The sequence below is a fragment of the Plectropomus leopardus genome, chromosome 20, assembly GCF_026936395.1.
Source record: "Plectropomus leopardus strain MGB_pleo_1.0 chromosome 20, ASM2693639v1, whole genome shotgun sequence".
NCBI lineage: Eukaryota > Metazoa > Chordata > Actinopteri > Perciformes > Serranidae > Plectropomus > Plectropomus leopardus.
The window spans coordinates 17,204,991-17,230,433 of record NC_142195.1 but is presented as its reverse complement, the minus strand read 5'-3'; the positions used below and the strand labels follow the sequence as shown (position 1 = coordinate 17,230,433).

The window sequence follows — 25,443 nt, the reverse complement described above, 5'->3', positions numbered from 1 at the left end:
AAGAACAAACAAGATTACAGACTTTCAGACTTTACCTCAAACACACACACAAAGACGCCCCGCTACATCCTTTACAGGACTTGTCCTTTGTGCAATAAACCTGTTTGTCCTTTTGTGAGTCCTTGGGCAGCCCTGACAGAGCTCACTGCCAAAATGGCCTTCCTCCCAGCTACAGTCTAAACAAACAGTACATCAGCCAAGTATGCAAGTGCTGAAAGTGAGATGCCTGGCCCTGGCTCCTTGGCCTAACTCCTAATTCTTACTCAAAAAGCTTATATTTCACAGCCAGGAGGAACAATGAGATGGCAACATAGTCACCAACATACCTGCAAACTCGGAGTGACTGATATAAACATGGACATACCTGCTGGATTTTTTAAATATTGTTACAGAGTGTAGCGACCATGCGTTCTTAAACTATATCTAATTAACTCTGCTTGTGGTAGACAATTTCTGAGACATGAAATACAAATTTAGAAAACATACATCAATGAGATCTATAAAACCCGAATTGAAACACATATTACAAATGTCCAATGACTGCTCCTAAAACTGGAATAATACCAGCATGTCCCACAATCAAAAAATACAGAATAAGTCTTAATTCCCTATATCCAGACAGAATCTGCTTTTTACATCGTCATACTCAGAATAACAGTAGCATCTAAACTTTGTTAATGTTACCCAGCATCATTTGAGGTCTAACATGACTGTTAGTGTAAAGTAACCTGAAATTCAAAAATTAAAAAACAAAACAAGTGTGGGCATATAGAGGTGTGAAAACTCACCCGGATTTTCTCCAGTTCTCCTCGGTTGGCTGTCTGTTGCTTCTCTAGTCGTTCACTCAGCTGGGAGCAGATCTATATGAAGCAGAGACAGTTCTTCATAAAATGTTCAGTTTGGATTTGCGTAACTATAACCTGGCTTCTTCTCTGGAGCATTTGTGCTCCCTTGTTTCGTAGTTTTTTCTGAATCTTGGCTGCGCCTGGATCGTGGTGATGGCTGTGCTGATGCGGTGTTCTTGCCTTTAGCTGTGCTGTTGCTGTGGTCTTATCTGTGGCTGCGCCTGTGTCGGGGCCCTTGGTTGCACTGATGCTGTGATCCTGCTCGACACCTATTTCTACTGCTGTTATTATTAGTCATGCCTCCACTATTAATATACAGGTGACTGTTATCACCACTTAGAGTATTTGCATGTAACATCCCATGCTATCATAAATTGCATTCACTATGTTTATTACTATTGCTATATGTTATGTTATTATTACCATTATTGTTGTGCATCTCTCCCCGTCCCTCTTTCTCTTTCCTATATGTCATTTTGTCATCTACTGTAATTTAATTGTTTTTTATGACATCTATTGCACGTCAGTGCGTCCCCGAAAAGGGGTCTCAGTTGCTCTTCCTGAGGTTTCAACCATTTTCTCCCCACGTTACAGGCTTTTTTGGGGGAGTTTATCCTTGGTCGATGGGAGGGTCTAAGGACAGAGGGATGTCGTATACTTTAAAGGCCTCTTAAGGCAAATTGTGATTTGTGATAATGGGCTTTATAAATAAAACTGACTTGACATGGATACTTTCAGACTGTCATCAACATGATAAATAATTCACCCAAAGTCCATTTAATTTCTACTGAGCAATGCAAGGTGACGCTCTGCAGACTTCTGTATCTAGAGCAGCACTGTGTCGGTTAGGCGGAGATAAATTATAAAAAGAAAATTGAATACAGATGCAGTAGCTTGTTTACATTTTTCCATGAATAAGAGGTCAGAAGTTGGGAAAAGTATTTTCAACAATAAAGATGCTTTTATAACACTGTACATGTATCAAATTCTATTTATAAATACGAGTGAAGAACAATGGATCTACTTAAGCTGCAGAATGAAATAATAAAAGCTTGTTACAATAGAGCAAGGATGTGATGTCCAAATAAAAAATAGATTTTTCCACAGAGAAAGACCATAAAGTTTTTTTTTAACATCTATTTTGATTTCTGCCTCTCCTGACTGTATCACCGTGCACAGCCCTGTTTCTCCCTCATTTGGTAAATCAGTCTTTGTGGCAGAGTCCTCATCCTCTTACTGTTAAGTCCATTAGCAGTGTCACAAGGTCCTGTTTTTCCAGCAGGGCTCATCAGATGTACACGCATAAGAATGAATGTGCATCCTTACATATGCCCAATCTCCTTTTCTCCTCCTGCTATACCTACAAGCACACTTGATAGACATACAAACACACACACACACACCCACACACTTGTGCTCTAGCTTGTTGGCGAACAGATAGATCGATGTGACATGAGTCATCCTAACGGGGTCATCCCACCTCTCTGTAGACAGAAGATCTATCTTTCTATCTGTTTCTGCTCCCTGCATATCTCTCGGCTTCCCTGTGGCATATACTGTATCTCTCTTTATTCTCCTTTAGAGATCAATCTATACATCTATCTGTGTATCTTTAGCCAAGCAGATATCCATCTCCCTCCTCCTCCATGTCTTTTATCTTTTTCTCCTGTCATCCTCGCCTTCATTTGCTCTCAACTGCCATTGCTGAACCCATCTCTCCACCTTCCCTTCATCACTACTGATCACTTATCCCTGTTTATCTTCCAGCTGCCCTCTTGCCTAATTTATACTTCTGCAGCTGTGCGCCTATGCGTTCTTTGCAGGCTGGTGCGGGCGCTTTTCAGGCAAATATAGTACTGCAGTGGATTACGAGTAGCACGTAATTAAACGTGTGTTGGGACCAGAACCAGAGGTTGCGTTGGACTTTGTTTTAAAAATTCTGTCATAATCTATTATTACCTGTCATTTTGAATTTCATTTTTGTATTTCTCTCAAGAAAATCTCTTACAAGAAAATTTACCCGAAAATAGCACAAAAAATGGAAAATTGGAAAATCAAAAACAAACAGAAGAAAATAACCTCAATCCACACACTAAACCAATGTCGATCCAGGTGTTAAAGTCTTAAAATACTAACAAGCTTATAAATTAGGCATTTGTAGGCTGGGGTATTGTGCTATTTGTTTAAGTGCCAGAGTGCACCTTTGATTCAAGCGCACAGTTAAGTTGTAGTTTGTTTTGGGAGTTATCCAACCACTGTTTTCATGGTGGTAAGTTGACATACATTAGTCGACTATAACTGTCAGTCTACTGTACAATCAGGAATTCACTGTACCATCTCTCAGCCAGTTGTCAGGGATTATTTTTCTTATTTAAAATTTAGGGTGAATGGCGTTAACATTTCCTTCATTCTTGTTACTGCTTTATTTGACACTTTTGTGTTTTTGTGTTTGAGGCATTGTGTTTTTGGTTTGACTGTCTGTCAGGCATATTATTGTGAACACGGTATCTCAAAAAAATCTTGAGATATTTTTTTCAAATTTGGCACAAATGTTCGCTTGGACTCAACAATGAGCTGATTAAGTTTTGGTGGTCAAAGGTGAAGGTCACTGTGACCTTGTCCGTCTCATTCTTGTGCATGCCTTATCTAAAGAACGCCTTGAGGAAATTTCTTTTAATATAATGCAAACGTTTGAGTGGACTCAAGGATGAACAGATTAGAAGTTGGTGTTCAAAGGTCAAGGTTGCTGTGACCTTCAATTTGTTTCTAATTTTATATCTTGAATTTTTTCCACAAACAGTCTTATTAGTTATATTAGTTTTAATATTTCCACTCCGAATTTCAACTGGTCCTGCTGTAACTTTACTACCTGGGGTCATTTTTGCATGTATACAGTATGTATGTTTAGAACAGGCATGTTGTAAACACATGCTACATTAAGTGCCTTATCACACTGATATAATGTATAAAGCTGAGAATTAAAGTAAGCAATTAGGATGCAGTGCTCAGTCAAAAAAAATGTTCATAACATTTTGGTGTCAAAAAATATTTTAAAATGTAGAAATTAAATAAATATAATGCAAACAGGGCCTCAGAGACACAAGCGCTGGCACACGTCGCTGTCCCTGTTAAGTACCCGAGAGGCCTGAGTGTATCTACACAGGCTCGGCTCCGACAGCAGGGATTACAATACACCACTCGACACCGTTTTTAGCTTCACCATTAACAGACGTTTCTCTGTCCTCATGGGCTGGAGGGGCAATTAACACACAAAGCTTTTTGGGCTCTAATCCCACTAAAAGAAACTTGGCAGTCACAGCCACTGAAATTTGAAAATGCTATTTGAAGAATAATTTGAGCTATCTGGGTTGAAAACAATGCAGGCTATTTTGGGGCATTCCTCAGCTTGTCAGTCCCAGAGGATTGAATGCTGCTGTCCTCCCTCTGCTCTCTCCTCCACAGACTTCTGTTCATTTTCTCCCTCTCTCCATCCATCACCACCTTATTCGCTGTCACAAAAATAACTTTTTTTTTTTTTAGAAAGCTCCATTTTCACATTTAGCTCTGCTCAGCTCAGCGCCCTTAGCTGCATGCTATCTCAAAGTGCTCTCACCCATAACACGCACACAAACATCAAATCCTTGATGGCTCTTCATCAGTTTTCAGATCTGTCAATTTAAATCTGATGCCAATATTTTTAGACTCAGGTGAAGTTAAGGTTGGTTTCTAAATTAGTCCTCTTGCTATTTCTGTCTGCCTCCAGAGGGAATGATAGGAGCTGGACTGTTGCATAATAACTCTGTGCTGATGGTAATAGTACTTGATCTGAGTAGGTTTATATTTAAGCATTAAGTGACAGGACTAGATCTGAGAGGATGAAAATCACCGTAAGAGGAATTCGGAGAGACAGGAACTCAAAATATGTTCACAGGCTCACTCATCAAAGGCTCTGGGTTCAGCTTAGGGACAGTTCGTAAAATTAGAAGTTTCTGCCTCACAAACTAGATAAATGAATGAAAACAGAGCACTCATATTATTCTTAAATATTTATGGCTAGTCTTGCCACGATAATGGCGGTATCAGAGCTTAGATCTGAAAAGACGAGCCAAAAAAGGAAAGATAAAGTGGAGAAGAGGTGCTTAAAGCCTCCTAAAACATCCAGAGTTCAGGATGAGGCGAGTAAAATGTAGCAAATCAGACAAAACTGCCTCATAAGAAACACAAACTACAAGCCACAGTAATTCTAATATGTAAAACACATACTCTTGATGAAATTCAAAACTAATCTTGTCACTGTATGTTGGTGATGACACTCCTGAGGAGTTTAATCTTAATAATAATGACTGCTTGGCCTACTTAAAAAATAAGAGATGTTGAGTGAAAATACATAAAATCCTAGTTCCTTTTCATTTATGTTGTCTGAGATTTAAGTGAACTCCCAAGTAAATTCTCTCTCCAAATCTTCTCTAAATTTGTATAAAAGCTTGGATTGGTAGTAAAATTTTGGCATCACTTTGAGCATGTTGTAATTAAAGCAGTCTGAGAGAACACTAGACTTCTACAGTGCCTCTTGGATGTTTTCAGGCTTTAGAAAATCTAGCCCATGATGGAAGATTTTGGCCAATCACAGGCCATTTTCAGAAAAAAAATCAGCTGTGAATCGTGTCAACAGCTGCATTTAAATGTCAGACATAACTTTGCTGTGCACCTACAATGACATTAAAGTGTCTTATGTCTTGACTAGGCAGTGCTGATTCTGTTACTGCATTGACCATCTTTCACCTATTTTGTTTTTAGAAACATATTTTCGTGTACTGTTAAGCTATGAAATCAGAAGGTTTGAGATGCGGCAGCCATGTTGGAAAAACGAAATGAAGCACTGCTGGCCAAAGCAAACTTTCTCTGTTTCTGAAAACATTTGAATCTTGATTCATATTTGACCAGCGCTGCCTAGTTTGACAGTGCAGTGACTGACATGAGTGTCAGCTGCGTTAGAGACTCTTCTGCTCTGATTGGTTGTTTTTGTGATTCTTGCAAATGCCATTGGGCGAACTAAAAGGGTGATGATCATTTTCACAGATTATCTACAGATCATGTACTAGTGTCAGGATAAAATGAGTTATAAGGAAAAACTTTGTTGTGTTATTTTGCTTAAAAAGTTACCTACTGTTGCTTAAGTCTTGTTTGACATTATGAGATGTTCCTTTTGGATTAGGGAGCCTTGAATCAAGCAACCTAAATACCTCTAAATCTTTATATTTTTATCATTTGTCTGGCCAAACTCAAACATGGACCCACGGGATCACTGCCTGTTTGTATCTGATCACCAATTGAAAGCTTGTACTGCTGTCTTACCCTGTTTTATGCACTTAATTAGCAAAGCTCCACTATGTTCACGATGTCTTCCAGACCAGTGAGCAGCTTTCTGCTCATTTACTTCAGACTTTAAATCTCCTCATGAAATTAAATCTAAGCCACTGATTAGGATAAATTCTCTTGAAAGTATTAGTGCCAGGTTACCTTCTTGCTGCTGGAAAACAGCAACTGTACAAAGTCAGCTGATTAGCTTTTAGCCAGAGCTCAGAGGTGTGACTTGTCAACACCTATTTTCATCTCTCTACACTGGTTCCAACTGGGGTTTTGGATTGATTTAAAGACTTTGATTGCCTTTAAGGCTCTTAATGCCCTGACTACTTGATATATTTTAGACCCTCTAGCTCCATGTGGACCTGTGTGTACCTTGAGACATTTCTGAGTCAAGGCTTGAAAATAAGGAGACAGAGTTGCTATGAGGAACCAAAGACTGCTGAATGACCGACCTGAGGACATACAGAAAGGCTGACTGACTTATTGTCATCTTTATTTTATCTATTCCATTATTCTTTAGCTATTCATTTCATTGTATGTCATTTTTATACCTGTATAATTTGATTTTTAATGCATTGTTCTTTAAGAAACATCCTTATATTTGCTGTTGAGTGGATTGTTATGATGTTGTACCTAAATTGCAACGTGTTCAAAAAAGTTAAAAGGAAATTGGGGTGGGTCTGCAACAGTCTACAGTTTCACTTCTCTAAATTGTACTTGTGAAGAAAGAGAGATCCTTCAGTGATATGATTTAAACAGCATGTTTGATATTATTGGTAAACTCAAAGATCTATGGTACATACCTGTTTGTACTCTCCAATAATGGAGCCGTTCTTCTTTATTTCCGATTCAGACTTATCAAGCTCTCGCCTGCACATCTCCTTCAGCTGTGAAAACACACAAAAACAGATACTGTGAGGCAGTTGGAGGGCAGAGACCAAGGACAAAAGCCGGGTCAGAGCCCCCAGAGACCATGTGACTGCCATGACATGTGAAGAAGAGAGAGAGAGGTATTGGCAGACTGAAAGCTCGGGGCAAAGTCACACCGTCAACACAACCTTTATGCATACACATACATCATTCACAGTTAGACCCATACATTCAAGAAGACAGAACACCTTTGGAGGACAGTATTGAACACACATTGGAGCACAGAGGGCAGCAGCTTGCTTTCACCTCAGAGGGATTCTTCACAAACTCAAGAAAATCAACATCAAAGGTGCACTGACATCCTTTGACATTGGAGATTTGACTGTGAGAGCGTTTCTTTGTAGAAATGGCACAGAAGATAGAGGAAGTCCTGAAGTCCTGGTAGTGGTTCGATGGTCAACTACATATGCTGAATCCAAATGTTCACCCTTCAATACTTGCAGACTAGGCCATCGAAGGCCTCAGTCATTTGTCATGTGACACCTTCACTGTCATCATGTAAACTCTGCGATGGCAGGGGCTGCACGCTGCTGATAGACAGGCCTCAAGAGATTTTCACCCGTTTTTTGTGGAAACGATGGAGCGACAATTATAGCCATGTACATGGAAATCACTTCTGTCATATTCTTTATGCAAGGGGATGGGCAGTGTCTACTCATCTGTTCCTGCAGAGCAAGATATAAATCCAGAGTACAGGCTTTTTTGTGGCTGAACTAAACATTATTTATACATTTCTCTACAACGTGGATGCAATACACATTAAGATACAGAAATGCTTGTAAATGAGAACTGGACTGTGACTAAATAAATTGGGTATCAAGTACATTGAAAAATCTTCTTTTGTTGTTTATGCTAGTCTTCTAGGCCTATATATTTGAAAGTTTTTAGTTTGTAAGGTAGGCTGCAATGATAAAATGTATTTACCTATATAGCCCATACCTCTACATATTTCTGTTTCATAATGTGGATGAATATTATTTCTTGCCTCCATGATTTAAGTAGTGTAGTAGTAGTAGTGCCTCTGCAACAGTTGTTTTTTAGTAGGCAACTGTAAAAAACAAACTGTCACGTCTGTATTGCAATGAATTGTGGCTAATGAAGTCTGGTGAGGCCCACAAAGTCCTGAATCTGCAAGTGCAGTTAAGTCTGGAAATTGGATCCAGCTATAAGCACACTGTAGGTATCTATGGTGGGACTTCTGTGAACTCCTTTTATAGACTATAATTTCTAGTTTAAACGAGAAGCAAAATTAATCTTGGGAGACTGAGTGATGATAACATTATAAACTAAAAGACATGCCAACATGCCATAAGTCTGCAGGGTTTTTCCTCCCCACAACAAAAAACTAGCAGGTGATTATACTGATTAACACACCATCATCCACAGACAGACTTTTTCAGCAAATTCAGCCTTTGCAGTGTTTGGTTGGACTAAAAACCTGCAGACTCTTGGCTCTGTCCATAAGAGTGACTGCTCAGTCACAGCCTGTCACATTAATATTGCATACTTCCTGCAAGTTTCCTACTCCTGACCCGGGGACAGGAGATTTAAGCAGCGTCTTCTCACAATAATTCTGATCATTCCTTCACCTGAGAATTTGTGTAGCAATAGTGCTGACGCTCTCCTACCATCTGTAACCCTGTGAGCCTCATGAGATTTTAAGAAAAAACATATATTCAGCTAATGCCTAAAATATAGACATCAGGCTGAGAGGTGTCTCGTTGTTGGCTCTAACCTGCGCAGATTCCTCCTCCAGTCTTCTCTTCTCGTCCTCAGAGTCCACCAGTTTCTGTTTGGTCAGCAGCAACTCTTTATTCAGGGCATCTGCCTTCTCTTCAGCCTGACACACAAACACACACGACAACATAACCCAATGTTGATAAGGTCACTGAAAGTTACACTTGCCCTACTTTCTTCTTAGTTTTCTCTCTAGTGTCTTTTCTTTTCAAGGTAAGTTCAATCTCTCTTAAGTTAAACCTGATGACACCTCATATTCTAATAAACGTGCGCGCACACGCACACACACACAGAGGAAATGTCACTGTTTGGCTTACGTTGTCGAGGTCTTTGCGCAGGGCTATCTTGCTGCTGACTAGTTCATGCGCCAAGTCGTCATTCTCCTGCTCCAAACGCATGTTCGCCTCCTGCAAGCGACGGTTCTCCCGCTGGACATAGAGAGAGGGAGAAAAGGAGGACGACAAAGAAAAAAATAAGATGCAAGAAAAAGAGTGGGACAAGAAAACAGAAGAGCGTATGAGCAGAGAGAAATTAGGGAACATAAAAGAGGAAGGAAAGTAAAGCGATAGAGCAGGGAAAATGAGTCAAAGAGTTGCAAATGAATGAATAAGCACCTCTCACTGGCTCAGTAGTTTTGAGCGTAGTGCAACAATACACAGAACGAAACTGAGCGTAAAAGTTAACTGTGATCAGGTGAGAGCGTAATCCCAGTTTGAGTTGTTAATGTTTAACAGAGTGAAACCTGTTTGTACATCATTAACAGCAACAGACAACTAAAGAAAAAATGACATGAATGTAAAATACTTTCAAGGAGTCAACAAACATAGAGGTTAAAGGAATATCCTTTACTTTTACTTAATTTTACTTCTGTGTTTGATTTTTTTACTTTGTTTTACCTTACCCATTCATTTGTGCATGCTTATAGGATGCATGCTTGGAGGCGTGCTTGTTATATTATCTCTTGTGCCTTCTGCTGTTACCATGTAATGTTATTAATCATTTTTATTGTACAGCACTTCAACGTCAACTCTGACCATTATAAAAACCTGCTTTATGAATGCATCTGATTCGATTTAAAAGTTAAGATATTAAGTAATCTTAAATGCTCCAACTTCAGGAAGATACAGTTTAAAAAAAGTGTGCAGCACTTCTCTTACTTGGGATGGCATTTTGTTATGTTTAACTTTCTTGTTTTGGGACTTTAAAGCAATTCTGTTACTGCAAATAATGCACATTTTCTCATTTCTGAGTGCATGCTTTTCACTGAAATATATGCTCACTTTCATTCTGGGAAAACAAATGTTTTTTAATAAAAGAAATAAAGCTTCATAAATGCTCTGAGGTGCTTCCTTAAAACAACTGACTCAAATGTAAACTGAAACAGGGAGTTGTTAAAAAAGCATTTAAATGTGAAATTGCAATTATATCTGAAATATATTTTTTAAATAATAAATCTACAATAATTTGACTGAACCAACCTGACTGCAGTCACCTTTATCAGTTTTGCAGCTTAATGGTTGATTGTATAAATATCCTCATAAACAGCAATAATAAAAACATCTTAAGAGTCCTTGTTTGACATTTAAAAATGGTATTGACATATGGTTTGGTGGAAGCATTCTTTAAAGAGCAAACAAAGCAGAAGTTCAGTTGCTGTAATTGATGATCTTGTACTGTATACAGCCAACTCGCTACCCTTGAGATGACTTATGGCAGTACAATTAATGACTTTTTTGGTGCCATGTAGTTTTTCTTTCCCAAACAAGGACTGTCAAGGTCTACAGTGTTCAGTGGAAAATCTGTCAGAACATGTTGCTTCTTTTAACACTATATAGCATGAATATGTTGTATTAACACAATCCATTATCTACACCAGCACCTGGGTTTTGAGATCAAATGAAATACTACACTGGCAAATTATAAACTAATAAATATGAGTTGAAGGGACACCCCCAAATATAAAATACATATTCTTCCACGTGAAGTGCTTTTTATAGGTCTAAATCTTTTTGTGTGAGTTGCCAAATGTTGGAGATGTCTGCCTTCTCTCAAATATAATGGGACTAGATGGCACTCGGCTTATGGTGACAAACTTAAAAGCAATGTCTCTTTCCAGAAATCATGACCCGGTCACTCAATCCATAGACCTTGTTGTGAGCAGCTTCATGTAGGAACTATTTTCTTTCCAAACGTGGATCTACAGCTAGCTCACCTAGCACCACTGAGCTGGCTAACTTTACAGCTCAGGGGAAGAGGACACCATTGATGTCGTCATCTTGCGATGTCATAAGCACGAGCCTCTTGTCCATGAGCAGGTGCATGGTTAGCAAATGTAGTTCAGTAGAGAGAAAATAGTTCCTACATGAAACTGCTCACAACAAGGTCTGTGGATTATCTTGAACAACCAGGTCATGATTTCTGGAAACAGGGATAAATATCACTGCTCTTGTCAAATCAGAGTCGTGTTTTTTGGAAAAGAAAATATAACTGCGCACAGGTGAATATTTTGTGCGCTTGTTACCTCATATCTCTCGATGGGAGCCTCCTGTTGCTCCTGCTGCTCCCTCATGGTGTGATACTCCTTCTCAAATTTCTTCAGCTTCTTCTGGCTGATCTATTGGGCATAGAGAGCAGAACAACAAATGTTTGGTACTCATCAACTTTATCACACAAACAATTATACAACATGATGAAACATATGAACATAAACTGGCCCACTAGTCTTTGGCTCGTGCAGTCAAGGTGGCTGCCAGAGAAGAATCTTTCCCATCTTTTGTAAACAAGCACACAAGATTGATAATCTTTGCTGGACTGTGGCCTTCTTTGGTTCAGTCCAGCATTTGAATAAGTTACAATGGAACATGTCTGGATATTATAGGCACAATCTGTAACTGTTCATTTATTTCGGACGGGCCAATACATTGAGATGTATTTGTCCAATTCGGAGTAACTCATGCCACTTAACCGTTTTGCAGAGTTTTTTTTTTTTTTTAAACATTCTTAGATTTTTGCCAATTTGTAAATTTTACTGTTACTACAACCCACAGAAATTAAATATTACAGCATTAAAACATGAACATTAACAGGGGCTGAATGTTCCCCAAAGACAGCGTACATGTATGTATATACTTTGAAGGCTGCTTGAGATAACGTTGTATTTTCTTAACATGGATTAACCCAAATTGGCTTCATCTCTTTCAAAAACACAGGAAGAAACAAGTTCCAACTAATTTAACAAATCAGTGCCCCAGCAGTATGTGTGAACTGTTAAAGACGCAAGCTGTGAGGATTTCTTATGCATCCTGACATGGGGGGACTTTGTCCTTAACCTGTGTGTTGCGCTGTCATTGGCTGTAGCTCCTCGACAGAGACAGGCAGCGCTGCAGCACTTTCCATGGTTTATGTGTGTGTTCGTTTGTTTGATCAGGAGACAGAGAGTCACAGAGGGGAAGATAGGGTGGAGGATGGATTTCTCTAAGTTATTAGCCTGATAAATTACTTGGAAGCATTGTTTTGTCACTTTTTGGGCTAGATATTTTCTGGTTAGCACCCCCTTAACAGTGGATTAGAGCAGCAGTAGAGCGGTAACTGCCGTGTTCAGCAAAATAAATAGTTTTTCTTAATGGAATCTGGCTTTGAAGAGAGCATAGATGGATATAATGGCTTTAGTTCCCTGTCAGAAATCGCTATACACTTAAACTGAACTAAACTACACTTTGCTGCTGCCCTCATCCACAACAGCACATTGCTAAGCTTACATGGTGGTACTCCTGCCTGCTTCTTCACAGTGAAGGTATCCTGACTATGAATATATATCTCTTACTATCTTATTTTAAAGATCTGAACAATCCCTTTAACACATCTAGTTACTGCAGCAAAATCAGTGCACGGTTAGTCTTCGCCTGCATGTGCATATTACAATCTTAAGTGTAGAATTACACTGCAGTACATCAGATGATCCAAATCCTCCCAGCACTCCTCCCCTAATGATGCTGGCAGAACTGGGGCAGCATGGCCCACATGTTGTCCTGTTCTAATTGTCTCTACATGCATGTGTGTGCATGTACATGGGAGACAGACAAAAGGAAGAAGAAGTACTTGACGTCATTCAGGGCAGGAGTTGCCTCATCGATCTTCGCTCTCATTCTTTTTCTCTCCTTTCTCTCACAGCCTTGACAGACAGCTGGGTCTCCAGAAGTTACTACTTAGAAAAGCAATTAGGAACACGGAGCAACCTGGCTCTCTCAGGCACAGCTATAATTTACAGACATAAAATATTTCTCATCTTGCAAGTCGTGGATCAATTATAAATCAGAAAATTACCTGTGCAGCACCATCAGTATTGTTTTGTTAAAGTGAACGTGAGGAGGCATATTGTAAGACCACCTGCACTCTCTCAGGTGATCATTCTCTCTAAACCTTAAAATCTGTTACAAGCTTTTTCGCCTGGAGGGCTGTAACTGTATAAAAATACCTACATGCTCATACAGTACATACTACATAGACACAAGAGAGCTATGAGGTAGACATTAAGAGATGGAAACTAGAAATGTAAACAAAATGAAACGTCAAGCATTCGTGATTTCCATTTAAATCCTATTGGCAATTTGCATATATTAGTTTTAGAAGACAAAAAGTTGACAGACGAGGAGAAAATAGGTGTGACATCTACACACCGAGACAAAACGACCCCAGTTTGACCCTGAGATTGTTTCCTGAATAAATTTTGTGACCTGACTGTAGTTTCCAACCATGTTTGTCACATAATCACTTGGAAAATTATTCAAACCATAAAGACCTTTGACCACAATTACTAAGTAAAGTAGTTGAAAGAGTTTTTCCCCCAAAACCATCTATTAAAACACTGGTTTTCACACTATGGTTCATGTACCAGTGGTGGTACACATGCTCCCTCTAGTGGAAATATTTCTTAAAAATTAAATACATTTATTCAATATGTTTAATGCTATCAAAATACTATATCAAATTAAAGTACTTAATCAATGAGATCCTTGAAATGTAATTTTAATTGCTGTTCATGTAAAATTTAAAAAAATATATTTAAAAAAATATATATTTTGAACTAACAGTTTCATGCTGCTTCCACCAAAAATATAGGTATAAATAAATAAAGGAATAAAAATATAGGAAATTAAATTAACGAAAGAATAAATAAATATAGAAAGAACCACTGTAATTCTTTAACATTTTGATTGACTTTTTACTTTACTTTTTAGTATGAAAAAGTATGTGGACACACCCCAAGGCAGGTCATTCAAAGGTAACACTCCAAACTTTAAATCACATTTGAAACAGCCCTATGAGATACTGACTATAAACCTGGCAAATCTGAGCTAAAACAGACAGAGTTAGAGCACCTGGCAGCGCAGATATGCTCCAATCAGAAGGCAGAATAATCAGTCAATGAGGGCACCAGTAATCTGGTCAGGTAATCCCTCTATAGTGACATCCAAGTCTCAGATTAGCCTACCTTGAATCAGATTTAATTCCTAGCTCCAACACTGCCATACTCACTGAGGTCAGATGAGTTCTTAGAATTATATTCTCCTCCAACAAAATGTGCTTGAAATAACTTCTTTGAGCAGTATACAGTAAACGTTGGGTCTGTATAAATACTACATTCAGGTATTTTATGCAAATGGCTTAAAGAAACACCCTTAAAATACAAACCTAAATTAAGATTAATGATTACATAAAGCCTACAGACATCTCAAAGGCAGCACAGAACAAGAAAAATGTGCTTTTATAGTGTTTTGCATCCTGTCTGAGAGGCCAAACTCATGATTTATGCTGAGAACTGATGCTGCTAAGATGAGTACTGAAACATCTCTACTAGTACCGAAAGTCCAGTTCCTTCTGATTTTGTTCCACTTGATTTTCTCTGCTGGAGCAGCTCATTGTGTGTGTCCCACCTGTCTAGCTGAGAACCAAAAAGATCATATCTATCTCCATTCTGGCTCCTCTACAGAGTTTTTACTAATAAATATCTCCGCCAAAAGTTACTGTCAAAGTCAGGCCCCTCTAAACTAGGCTGCTCAAAACAGGTCAGGACACAGGTGTGACTGTATGTGTGTGTTGAAGAGACGGGAGGAGAAAGTAGTGTGTGTTTGTTGCATGTGGTTTCCTTTTAAAGTCCAAAGGTGACCCCTGCTGGTGTTTAAGTAGCACTGCTGGACTACAAAAAGGTTTCACTCATTCATTTAATCGATTACATTTAATCTGGAATATCTGATCAGTAGTCATGCAAGTTTTGTGCTTCGAATTTTTAAAATCTTTTGCAGTTTCCTGAACATCCTAAAGACCATTAGCTTTTAAGGCATAAGGGACTTGCATAAATTTCTCTTTTCACTCAACATCAAAATGAGGTTACAACATGAATACAGAGCTGAGCCTGAAGTCTCAGAGGTTGTGTAAGAGGTGCAGTGCTGCGCAGACATAGCTGCTGTGTGTTTTAAGTCAACTGAGATTCTTTTACTCCAAACTCACCTTCATGCTGCAGGCCAGCTCCATCAGTTTCTTTGCGTTTTCCTCAGAGCGGTACCTCTTCGGAACTGGGACACGAAAGAATTTGAGTGCACCCTCAAAGTCTGTTTGGATAAGATCGTCTTTTGATGTCTGAGGGAAGGAAAAAAACATTAAACGCTTTTACACAATCAGGAGTAGCCTGTTAGGTGAACATTTCTTTTCTTTTCTGCAACATGAAGGAGCACAATCCTCACTTATTGACATAATTTCTGGATTCTACACTATATAATAAAGGAACGTATTAAACTAAAGAGTGAGGGAGTTAAAGATATCTGCCTTCTCGCCATCTACTGCTAGCTCACATAGCACCACTGAGCTAATTAATGTTATAGGTCAGCCGAGGAGGCTGATTTTGGGATGAACTGTCCGTTTAAGTCTAGAGACAAGTACAAGATAAGGTAGCTCCCAGGACTTGTTTAAACTGATGGATCGCTATTTTCGAGGCCACCCATAAATGGGTCACTCAAAGCACGCGCCTGCACCTGTAAAAACTTTCTGCAGTTTGATTTTTCTTTTGCCTGGTGTTGTGTGTGTGTGTTCGCATTAGTATGAGATATCTTACCTTCAGGAGTGCCAAAGCCACGTTGAAGATCACACTGATTCCCTGAAAATGAAGGGACATTTTTAATGGTGTATTGAGGAATTGAGTTTCAAAGAAATTACCATAAAATTAACATAACTAATAAAAACATAGTATGCGCACAAAAGGTGCATACTGTATAATCTTTCTGTGTGCAGGACTTTAATTACATTAATGTATACATAAAACTCAATAATGACTAAGGTACATTCCCAGATTTATTAAAAGAAAAAGAGAAATGTCTCAACCACATATAGTATATAATCCGATTATTTTAGTGCTGCAGTTGCTGCTAATAATATTCCTTCACCAGCTTTGCATATTAGAATTAGCACAGTGTCTCCTTCTCTTCCTTGCAGATTATTTATCAGAGCTGTCACACTTCATGGGAGGTTGAAAAACTACAAACTTAATGTCTCTCCATAGAGGTCCAGGATTTAGCTGGCCAACTCAAAAACATCCAGAGACCAGAGACACACAGCCGTCTTGGCTTGGACCAGTATGAGGTCTTCCCCTCAGTCTGCGGTTGTGTGTGTGTGTGTGTGTTTTGGAGCTGGTTTTCTTCTCCGTATTTTGGGTCTGTCCATCATGTCCTAGATCTTGAACAGACTCCCAGTTCCTGCTGCTGTGATGCATCATTACAGCATCATGGTGCCCTCTATTTGTCAAACGATTAATGCGGTGTGGTTTTTACGAGACGCAGAGCTTAACATTCAGGCCAAAAACTATCTTTATTTCATCAGATGAACTACTCTCTGAGGCCTTCAGGTAGGCAAACTTTTTTTACTGACTTTGGACAAACAGCCAGGTCTGGGAAGAGTGTTTATTGTTCCAAATGCCTTTTACTTTACATTTTTCACTTCAAACTTAATTATTTCAACTACTCAGGGCTTCAAATACTTACTACTTGCACTAACAAGTACAACAACATTTTATTCACAATATTGCCATAGCAATAGCCCTATTTAACTTTTTATTGACACACTAATTTTTCCCCACCTCTCCCAAGCATAATAAAGATTTTTTCAATTTCAATTTATGCATGAATTGTAAAATGTGTAACCAAACAAGTGAACGCAAACAAAATTACTCATTGTTTCATTCATTATTCAGTTGTTATTTATTGTTTACATTTCTCAAAATTTGTTTCCCCTTTGTGGTATGGGAGATTGTGTGCATACCTTAAACCCAAATAAATATATTTTCACATGTATGTGTAATTGCAGCCAGTGAAATTGTTTTGTGTTTTAATACCAACCTCACAAAGTAGCAGGTCGATGATATGGAAGACCATGTAAAGAGGAAATTTGGCTGTGAAGAGGGTGAGGAACCATTGGGAGGCGTACATGTGAGCCTCCAGACCCACATTCAGGAAATGGTTGTATAGGTCTGGTATATATTCCTGTTAAAGATGGAAAGAAGGCAAACAACAAAACAATAAAATGAATAAAGTGACAGGAGCACAGACAGTGGACAAGTAAAAGGAATGATGTGGAGGGAAAGAAAGAGGAGAAAGTTATGTTAAGCAATGAAGATAAAGTTAAGCACAGGAAGAAAGAAAGTACTAATCGGTGCTACAGTAATTAGACTAATTGTACACCACCGAACACATTGTCCCTGTTTGTATAAACACAAGTTTTGGGTGATGTGATCACAAGTTAAAAGCTCTACATACAAGTGTAAATTACCACCATGACTCATTGTGATGCAATCACTCAAGCTTCTTGGCAATGTGGTCTGGGACACATTTGACCACATAGCTTTTGTAGTACAAACACTAAAGTGTCCTAAAGTGTCCCTGAGAAAAACTATGTCATCGATGCAGGATGCGATTGTTGTTTTGGCGACAGTGTGATTGCACTGTATAACTTGCCCAAGTCAGACAAAGTGTGACTGTCCAATGTCCAGCCAAGTGGAAGAAAATTTGTTGTATTCTGATGACAACCGTATCTCCAGTTGCACCGACACAACAGCTGACACGACTACTGAGCAGCCTACAGAGCAGTTAGCTAGAGCGGGGATGTAATAACTGTACGTGGAAACCTTTGACCTTCTAGTGTAAGTGACGTAGGCAATAAGAAAATCAGAACAAGTGATCTACAGAAGACTTATTATAGAAACAGGTTTGAACAGCGATGTGTCACAGCTGACAGATCACTGAAAGGCATATTAATACCAGGTGTAAACCAGCTCATCAGTGTGATAATGCTTGAACACAGTGAAGTCGACCACTGCCACAGAGTACATTCAGAAAAAGTAATTAAGATGTCAAATGACACACACTTACCTGCATGAGTCTCTCAAGCTGGAAAAACTTGCAATGCAGATCTTCAAAATTCTGCTTGAAAAGGTCCCTGAGCCCGTAATCAAACATGATCTTGACCAGCACACTGAAAGCTTGCTCCTCTGGCATCTGAAGAAGACAACCAAGCCTTTGGTCATTAGTAAGAAAACGCCAATTTATATTTTAATGACACAGTTTCAGATGAGGCTAACATGGCAGACAATTTAGTTCAAAGCTTTTTCATACAAAACTACCTGAACTTGTTAAATCACTCTTATGTTTTTGTATTTTGCACAAATCTTCAGCTCATAAAAAGACTTTGACACTGTTTGTCCACTTGATGGCAGTATTGACACGTCCCTGTACTGCAGGAGTGCTTAAAGGGAAGCCAGTCTAGGGTGGCGGATGAGCATGAGCACATTATGTATTATATATAAAAATAAAATGTAAGTGTTCCACCTGCAGTGATGGAGGGAGTCATCAGATCTTTTGTTTATGTAAAACTACTAATAACACACTGTAAAAATACTCCACTAGAAGTAAAATTTCTGCATTCTAAACTTTACTTACATAAATGCATTAAGTATAATCATTAAAATGAATTTTGAGTAGTTAACATAAAAGTCATAATGCAGTAAAATGTTCTCTATCAGTGTGTCACTGTTATATCTGATGCTTTTTGGATTAATATCACTGTTGCATTTTACTACTGTAGATTTTTAGGGTTGTGCTCATTTTAATAGTTTAACCTACATCAACGCATGATAATCTTTAAGACCATGATAAATTTGTAGCAGGGCTGTCCCGTGAGAATCACGTATCTCTAAAAAGTAAACTTTTACTGGTGTCAGAAAAACACCCATTTTTTCAGTAGGGATGTTCCTAACATCTACTCTCCCTGACATTCCTTGAAGGGAAGTTTAAACTTAGTTGACCTAAGAAAACACTTAAAACAGTCCAAATTAAGCGCAATTTAATCCATAAGGCTAATCATTGTCAGAGAAAGTTATTGTGTATAAGTGCCATTTGAAATGGTAAATTACACTTTTCAATTACTGACTCATACTTTAAATGCAGCTAATATGTATGTCCCTTTTGTATCCTACTAAATATGACAACTCACTACATATAAGCCAAAAAACTGCTAAACTGCAAGTGTTTTCACAAGATGTCATCTTTGTTGTGCTTCATTTTATCAAACATCACTACTTGTGGGGCGAGCCAAACAGATCAGTGTGTTTTTTTTCATGTTGCTTTGTTTTTACCTCATTTTTTAAATACAGCATTGTTAACATTAATGGCTAACACATGCTTGTGGTTTTACAAAGCAACATTTAAATGGAAAGACATGACATTTTAAATCACGGAAATAATGTCTATGAGTAGTTTAAATGTGTAGATCAATAGAATAATAACTTTAAAAATAACTGTAACCGACTTGTATTTTTGGTGCGAATGATGACAACATTTAATCAACTAATCGCGCACATCCCTGGTTTTCAGCTCTGTGACGATGATATTCCAGCTGATCCAAGAGGGTTTTTACAAAGTTAGCTAAAGAAGTAGAGGAATTTTCTCTACTCATAAAGGAACACCTCATCCTTCACTTTATCATAAAAATTTAACGTCAACACATCTGGAGATTCAGGGTTTTCACTGGACAGGAAGGGGATGAGAAACTAAACTGAGAGCTAAGTTGCATAAAATGGAAATTCTCAAGTAAAGTACAAGTACCTTGAATTTGCACTTAGGTTCACTTCTTGAGTAGATGTACTTAATAACACTCCATTGCTGCCTTCCTCCCATCAAAAATGTTTCTCACACTGTTTTTGTGCAGTAACAGTACATCATGCCTATCATATCTTCTACTGAATATACTAGAGACAAGACATTCAGCTTAGCTAGGTCAGTCCTCCTGCACTGCAGAATGTCAAAACAGATACAGATGTCAAATGAAAATAAAACAGTCCCTCTCCACTCTTGAAAGTGGATTAAAAAGGATAGGATTGGATTTTTTGTTGAACTCACGTGCAGCAGCAGCACAGCAGCCAAGAAGGATTGTCCCTGGCAGTACCCAATCTCCTCATCGTAAACAGAGTAAGCCTGAGGGACAGGAGAAAGGCAAACAGGCACACAGTAAATAATTTTCACAGTGATTTCAAATATTGATGGGGGAAAAGATGATGAGACGGTTATTGTAAAAAAAAATAAAATTAAAAAAAGAGCTACTGTATAACAGGCGTTTCCGTCACCTTGCAACTGAAGCCTGCAGCTGATTCAAACAAGTATTTTTACAGGTACATTAAACAGTATTTGGGTGATTATGCAACTTTTGTGATTTTGTGTCCCTGAGAAAGGACAGAAAAAAAAACAAACATACATTTGGACACCAAGGGGAAAATATAAAAATAAATGGTAGATCTGTAATTATTCTTATTAAACAAAAAGTGGTCTTTTATGTGTGGTTTCTGCTATATTTGCTTTGTTTTAACCCTGACACAAAAACACCCATTTTAATGAAATTTATCATGTGTTGTGAGATATATTAGTATTTCATGTCTTTTTTCATAATTACTGTAGAACACCTGTCCCTCTGGGTTATTCTCATTTCCACCAAACACTACAAAATGTAAATTCAGGGAGAATTTTTTTGAGAATGTGTATACTTGCTGTCCACATCAATAGTCACATAACAGTAGAGCACATGGCTGGGGGATAGTTAGCTCCATAGAGGGAACTGAAATAGGATGAAATCAAGGTAAAAATTTTGGCTAAATCAAAACTATGTTAATTTGTTGTCATTTTCAAACAGCACAGATTTCCCTTGAGAGTACAAATAATAATAATAACATCTTTAAAACATGTGTATTTTGTGTACATTTAATGCTAACGCTAAAACTGACAATAGCAATCTAACCTTTTTTTTCTTTAATGAGACAAAAATCAATAAAAAAGAACTGGAAAAATGTGATAAAATCCTGTTTTCACAACAGTCAACATCTCACTGAATACATTTATTATATTATTACATTTCTCTGAATAAGTGTTAGATCTCTAAAATTTCCAGACCGAAACTGATCATAACTAAAGAATGACCCATTTATGATTTCAACACAGACTCAAAATATGAAATGTAATGTGAAATAGAGTTGAAGAGCCAGAGTTTAAAAAAAAAAAGGTGAGGGTAAATTGAAAAAAACAAAATACCAAAAATATTTTTCCTTATGCGTTGGCAAACCAGGCAAGAGCCAGTTTAGTGTCAGTAAACACTGAACTTGTATTTGACAGGCAGTGAAAAAGATGGCTTGAGCAACGCTGGAAATTTAACACAGCTTCAAATCAATAAGAAAAAAAAAGAGAGCTTGAGAAATTACGCAACCAAAAATAAAGACGTACACTGCATACCCACCATCATATCAGTTAAATACAACTAGGATAAATATTTAGCTTTTGAACTCAATGCAGAATTGTTTAGCTACAGAGCTCCTGAAAAAAACTGCACCAGCTATTGAGAGTAATCTTTAGTCATTTTTATTCCCCTTTTAGAAATCTAAAGTTGTTGAAGTTGTTGCACTGTATGTGATCAAACATACTTGGCTGCATTGTGAAGGGCGTCATTACTGGAATTGAAATAGCAGTAACAGAGGACATAGATGAGGTAAGAATATGGAGTGAGGGGACAGACAAACAGTAAGAATTACTACGAGACTGTTAAAAAGTCAAACAAAAAGGAAGAGACAAAGAGAGGGGAAGGGTTGGAGAAAGACGTTGGTATTGAGGAAATTGCATAAATGTGAGAGGAGGGAGCAGAGAGAGTTGTGGCCTACTGAGCTACAAACACAAATAATGAGTACAAGTCCAACGGACAAAGAGTGGATCAATCCACACACAGAGGAAAGGGAGGGCCCACTGAATTATTCAAACACACCTGAGGAGGTGTTTGTCTGGGAAAGAGATGGATGCCCTCACCTGAGTTATACATAATGAATGAAATGAAAACAGTGAACAAACTGCAGGCCACTCGTGTGAGATTATGGAACCATATAGGCTGAAATGTGTCTCAGCTGTGCCTGCACGTGTTTGCTCATGAGAAAGAAAGCGCTCGCACTTCAAGATCAATAAGTATTTTGTGATAAGTTGCCAGGTTTGCATCTAGGTGTGTGTGATTGTGAGAGAGAGTCAGCTATGCAGCAGGACTGATTATGGTGGAGCCCAGAATGTGTGTGTTTGTTCGATTAGAAACTTGCGTTGCTTTTGTAGACAGGCAGTGAACTCACTGAACCACCCAGAAAGAAAGCGGCTGTTCAGGTAATTAATGAACCGTTTTCTTTAGCTGTGACAACTCTCACTACTGCTCGACACACTTTGTCATCAGACTTACTGTAAAGCATTTGTGTAATAATCGCAGTGTTAGAGGGGAACATGTGATTTGATTTCACATGCAGATTGCTCTAAGTGGCAATCGACACCACTGCTACCAAAAAGACCAACTGTTTATATTATAAATGATCTTAAATGTACATCAGGGCTACAGTAATTTTAATTAATTAGACCTTGTAAAATCCAATAATGTAATAATGCTGAAAATGTAATAAAATCTGTGTACTTACTAACTTTACATTTAAAAAAAAACTGAAGTGATTATATCATAACATCTGAAGAAATTAAAAGATCCCACATGTAGGGTATCACATTATCTATAAAAATGTTGTTACAATATCAGTCAGGACATTAAACTACATTACTGGTCAAGCTATTACATTTTTGGGCTTTATTACATTTTCAATCAAGTTAAGAGCAATTAACAGACCTGTAAACTTCAGGGATATAAAATATTAGACAAGATATGAAACAAAAATCAGATGGATTGGTCAGGGGGAATCCCCCCCGTAGAAAATTTTTAGTGATTTTAATACGCATATGAAGCATATGAAGCATATGAAGAATATTTTCCCCTGGGCACTAATACATCATTACTGATTTAATAATATCTTAATTTATTTTTTATTTCTTAAAGCAATCAAATAAATGTAATAGATTAAAAAATACAGTTTTTTGTCCCTGAGATGTAGTGGGGTAGAAGTTTAAAGTAACAGAAAACAGAAACACTCAAGCACTAGTGCCTCAGAGTTGTACTTAAATTCAGTAGTCGAGAAAATAAAATTCAGCCACCACTTTTAGTAACAGAGTTGGGAAACAGCAGAAAGTTAGACATTTAGGAGGATGGTACTGAACAGTTCGCCATGTTTTTTACGTTTTGTTGATCTGTAATGCAGCGTCACTGTGCGGGTAAAGATGGTAGCTCTTTTTTTCTCAGGCTGCAGCTTTCGTTCTTATGGTATATAGTCAGTTGTAGCTGTTGATAAAGCTTTGTCCACTTAGCTGATCAAATTTTATTTTCCACTTTTGACTGGGTTAGAAAATGCTCTGTGATGATTTCAAAATGTATGTGTCCCACCTTGCAGATCTTGTAGAGGGAGTCTTGTCCATCTCCTCCAGTGTCTTTGAAGTAGTCGTGAGCTGGGAATGTCCTGTTAATGTCCCTGGTGATGGCACTGTCCTGAGGGGACTCCTAATAATGAGACAAAGGAGGAGGGGGCAGACAAAAAGGTCAAGGTGAATAAAAGAAGTGAAGATGGTCTGTCACAGAGAGGAAGATTCATTCACATGAGAATCCACAGGAAGTTTTAAGAGACAACTACGGGGATAAAATCCCTGGAGGCCCAGCAGTGGTCAGTGTTTCTCAGTATGTGGTGCCAACACACTGCTGAGATTTACAGTACGGGTCAGCGTGAGTTACTGGTGGCACAGAGTGTTCTCTTCTACAGTACAGGCTGTGCATCTCTTCCTGTACCTCTTTTTCCGTCCATTTTAGTTGTGACTGTAACCAGTTTAGAATTTGACAAGTTATTCTGATGTTGTCAAAGCTTACATAAATAATAATAACAATAGTTACTAACACTGAGAAAAAAAGGTCTGACAAATCTGAAAGATTAATATAATTCATCATCTTGATTCAACATATCATCAAGTTTTTTCTGAGATAAATAACATACTGACAATTCTGCCATCACCAGTGGTGGGACTAAAAAAGTAAAGTTCATTACCTAAAAAGGTGGTACTGTGAAATGTAATTTACTCATAACATGCTGCACAAAACTCCATGCACTCTGTACTAAGAAAATCTCTGACACATTGCCCTACTTCAGAGTGATATCAGCGAGGAGGTCATTGGAAGGAAAAATACCAGAGACTGAATACTGTACTGTATAACACCAGGCTGATAAGAGGGTGTTTGGCTTTCATTGTTACACCTTCTTCCAACACCAATCTGAACTGCAACAGAGTGAAACGAAGATATTTTATCTGGAGAGCAGGATGGACGGATGACTAGGACAGAGAGCAAGGGATGCGTGGAGGTGTGAGTGGAAATGTATGCACCAAAAGAAAAACATGAGAAGAGCTATTGGCACCACAGTATGAGGGATCAAATGTGTTGTTGCGTGCATGTGTATTTACATTAAATGTCAAAATCTGATCGTATTTGAGACTGAGTGGTGCAAGACTGTACAAGGAGAACAGCATAAAGGGTTGGAGCTGGAGCCCTATTCATAACTTTAAAAGTAGCTCAGTGGTGCTAGAAGCCCAAAAGAATTTGACTTCCTGTGTATAAAATCATCCATACAGTCCATACAGTATGTGTCTAAAAACTTAAAGAAGCAAAACTGTTTTTTCCTGTTCAGGCCTCCACTAACTGGAATAGGGATAAATGATTTACTTGTGCTGCTCTTCTAGACTTTCAAAATGTTATCGCACTTAATGGCTCAAATCACAATTTTGCAGGGCCTGTGACACTCATGAAAATGTATCAAGATATTTTAAGTGTCTCTACTTTGATGTAAGTCTATTGGAAAAAGTCTTCTTTGGCTCAATGGCATCACGTGTTGGACCAAAAAGATGTGGTTACATGGTTTGGTCACAATGTCAAATTGGCTCAAGGTCCTGCACAATTCATGGGGGCATTGAGTAGCAAAAGCTTAAGAGACTTTCACATTTTGTTCTAGGACAAAAAAAAAATGCATCCATAAATACCCCACTCGTGAACTTTTAAGCTTTCATGTGTCTTTCAAAAAGCAGTGTTTCAATGAGGCTCC

The 25,443-nt window shown here is 38.2% G+C and overlaps 1 protein-coding gene across 2 annotated transcripts in view; it reads right to left on the bottom strand.

The window, feature by feature from the left end:
* rabgap1 (RAB GTPase activating protein 1) overlaps window positions 1–25,443 on the bottom strand; it is a 90,345-nt gene that overhangs the window by 5,536 nt on the left and 59,366 nt on the right. For both annotated transcript variants that reach the window (XM_042509320.2, XM_042509321.2), the window contains 11 exons: window positions 23,748–23,861; window positions 20,318–20,392; window positions 18,293–18,418; window positions 17,264–17,407; window positions 15,988–16,029; window positions 15,387–15,515; window positions 11,401–11,493; window positions 9,197–9,307; window positions 8,878–8,982; window positions 7,016–7,099; window positions 789–860 (listed from right to left, as the gene is read on the bottom strand). In XM_042509320.2, the coding sequence (XP_042365254.1) occupies window positions 789–860; window positions 7,016–7,099; window positions 8,878–8,982; window positions 9,197–9,307; window positions 11,401–11,493; window positions 15,387–15,515; window positions 15,988–16,029; window positions 17,264–17,407; window positions 18,293–18,418; window positions 20,318–20,392; window positions 23,748–23,861 (1,095 nt within the window). The remainder of the gene's footprint in view (window positions 1–788; window positions 861–7,015; window positions 7,100–8,877; window positions 8,983–9,196; window positions 9,308–11,400; window positions 11,494–15,386; window positions 15,516–15,987; window positions 16,030–17,263; window positions 17,408–18,292; window positions 18,419–20,317; window positions 20,393–23,747; window positions 23,862–25,443) is intronic.